Source organism: Perkinsus marinus, assembly GCF_000006405.1.
Source record: "Perkinsus marinus ATCC 50983 genomic scaffold scf_1104296968456, whole genome shotgun sequence".
Taxonomy (NCBI): Eukaryota; Perkinsozoa; order Perkinsida; family Perkinsidae; genus Perkinsus; species Perkinsus marinus.
Genome location: NW_003203139.1, coordinates 306 through 3,135, shown reverse-complemented (window position 1 = coordinate 3,135; position 2,830 = coordinate 306). Strand labels below are relative to the sequence as shown.

The 2,830-nt window shown below is 50.2% G+C and overlaps 1 protein-coding gene across 1 annotated transcript; it reads right to left on the bottom strand.

The window, feature by feature from the left end:
* Positions 1 to 316: 316 nt before the first annotated feature.
* Pmar_PMAR006307 (hypothetical protein) lies at positions 317 to 2,508 on the bottom strand (the record flags this gene model as incomplete). The annotated part of the gene is made up of 1 exon (XM_002768360.1): positions 317 to 2,508. A coding segment is annotated over one exon (2,192 nt), but the record flags the coding sequence as incomplete, so codon positions are not given.
* Between the last annotated feature and the right edge of the window lie 322 nt (positions 2,509 to 2,830).

The window sequence follows — 2,830 nt, the reverse complement described above, 5'->3', positions numbered from 1 at the left end:
GCGTAGGACTCGAGAAACTCTCTGAAGAACAATACTGGAGTCAGTCAGCACATAGAATACGCGATTCGTCGAATAAGGAAAATCTTTAGCGCGAGTGATAAGAGCAGTCAACGCATATTCTAGGGCTAGTGTTTCCTTACGAACTATGGAGTATGGCATCGCAGGCAAAGGAACTAGCTTACTGCTGGCGGTGAAAATTCCGCGTGAACTAGCATTGCATATCACATATCCTAAGCCAAACGAACTAGCATCAGCATACAGCACTACTGTGTGAGAGAGGTCGACGAATCTACTGATGGGAGTGCTATCAATTAACCTGTTGAACTGCTGGATGGCCTTGATCGTCTCCTTCGACTGTTGAGCTGTAACTGGATCATCATACTGGAGTCGTTTGGTGTAGCACTCTCGTAGTATCAGCTTGATTGGCAGTAGGCACCATGTGAGAATACCAATAACATCGTAAGCTTGATGAAGTAGAGACAGGACATTACGAACCGTCAGTCGCATAGGATCAGTCGCCTCCTTTGACAGCACGGGGACGTTCACCTTCTTGGGCTTTAGTTGATCTCCATCCAGTGCACTCGTCCATATCAGTCCAAAGCCTTCAGCACTCGTATCATCATCACTTCTTTTCTCCTTGACCTCGTTGAAGGTGTGGCCGATCCTAGCAGCGCAGGTCTTCTCGTCTTCTCGTAGAGATGATAAGATAGCCTTCGACTGGGCACCGGTGGTCACATCATCGACGAACTTCACTCGATTGCAGCCGCTCTTCCATAACGTATTCCAACGCATATTCACTGCGCTGTAGGCTTCTTTGACTTGGCACTTGTCGTCTTCTGGTGAAGTTGTGGTACGAGCACGCTCATCAAGCCTCTTCAGGACATCAGCTAGGGCCTTGGCAGTAGGACTCGGACCGTACAACTTCTCCACCGGTAGACCTTGAAGCTCTTCTTCGTTGACCACGTTGTCGACCAGAACATTCCATATAGGTGTATCTGCAGTGTCGGCACCGTTTGAGAGCTCGCTAGCCGACCGTTCGTTAGCAAGCTCTATTAGGATACCCGTTGTTGTCTGCAACGCTGAAGCAGAGGAGCTCGAACCCATAGGGAGACCCCTGAAGTGGTAATGCTGTAGCGTAGCCGACCCATCCTCGTCCATCTCGTAGATCATGAAACCATGAGCTTTCCTCGTAGCCTTTGGGGTTCTGTCGAAGAGGTAGGCATTCTTCAAGTCGCTCCATGCTACCCATGGGTAGAGACGAGTTGTTGATAGACTAGGCCACGTAGTCGTATCTTGTGGGGGTGGTAGTCTCTGGAGCGGGTTGCATCTCCTCCAATCATACACCGGTCGAATACGAGTAGATCTGTTGCTCCCAGGCTTCTCGACTGGAAAGTGAGGGGTATAGTGGAAGCAGCTTACCTCTGCTGGCAGAATCTTCTCGATATGGCCCAGCTTGTGGTATTGATGAATAACATCGGTGTAGGCCTCTTGAATCTTCTTCTTCGTGAGACTGGCGAAGAGCTTCCGAGCATGTCTCTCTGCTGCAGCTTTGTTGTTCTCGGACGGAGCTGGCCTGGTTGTCCAGTTGAAGTCGTGTAGAGCTCGATATGTGATGTTGTCCTCATCGGAGTTCTCTGACTCTACCATCAAGCCACGAAATGTACCCAATGGATGTTCCAGAGCTTGTTCCAATGATAGACCTTCTCCTTTGGTGAGAGATTTGGTGATAGATCTAACTGACAATGAAGGATGAACTTGCACTGACACCTGTGCTGGTATGAGCAAATCCTGTGTGTAGTCGTCTGTGGGACTCTCCTTTATCTCAATGTAGTTGACCGAGTCGAAGAGGCAGGTCAGATCGTCGTTGCTGTGAGAGTTGACTCTGTTGTGTGGATGGCGAGAACAAACATTGATGGCCTCGGCCTCACCGACTTCGGCAACGTATTTGCTCACGACATGACCATCTTCTGTCTCTTCTTGATCGGGAGCCGCCAAGGCAGAGTATCCTTGGATGCCATCCGGGCCGAATATCAGTCCTACACGTAACAGACGTAGACCACTGACACCAATGATGAGCTGTGGGATGAGATTTTCTACAACGTAGACTTTGATCTTGACCTTGTACTTACTACACTCTCGTCGTTGTTGCTGTTGCGGCCAAATTGCCAAGTTGCACGTACCACTGACGTTGAGACTGTTTCCCACCGGACCGACAGCGTTGACACCAGCACCCTCGTTCCAGGATATCTCGACGCCCTTTTGGGTAGCCAACCACCTCAGATATCGTGCTTGTCCGTAGCATCTACCAGCACCAGAGTCCAGAATGGCATCGGCTAATAGATGGGGCGACACACACACTTTAGTCGCTACCGGTTGGGAACCGTTCTCCATGAAGTGGTCGGCACCTTTGTCATAGTAATCACCGATCGCAAAGCATCCCTCGGTACCAAAAGTAGTGCTGATCACTTGTTGTGGCTGAGGTAGGGTAGGAAAGGTCGATGGCCCCATTGGTGGTGTTGGCCCGTTGCCAGTCGGGATACTCCCGCCTGAGAGAGTAACAAAATGGGCGACTGGTGGCTTACAGTTGTTGGTCTCTTGCAACTGCTCTAAGGTCAATGGGCACATGCCAGACCTATGTGGTGGGCCCGCTCTGGTGTCATTATTGCACCTTGTACAGATGATCTTCTTGCTCGGTACTGGGCACTGCTCCTTTTTGTGGCGTCCACTGCCACAGAAACACCTTGACTCCTGGTTCTTGGGTTTTGTGGCCGTACAGGTATCCTCCTTGTGACTACCAGTACGATCATAACATCTCAGACAGATAGGTTTC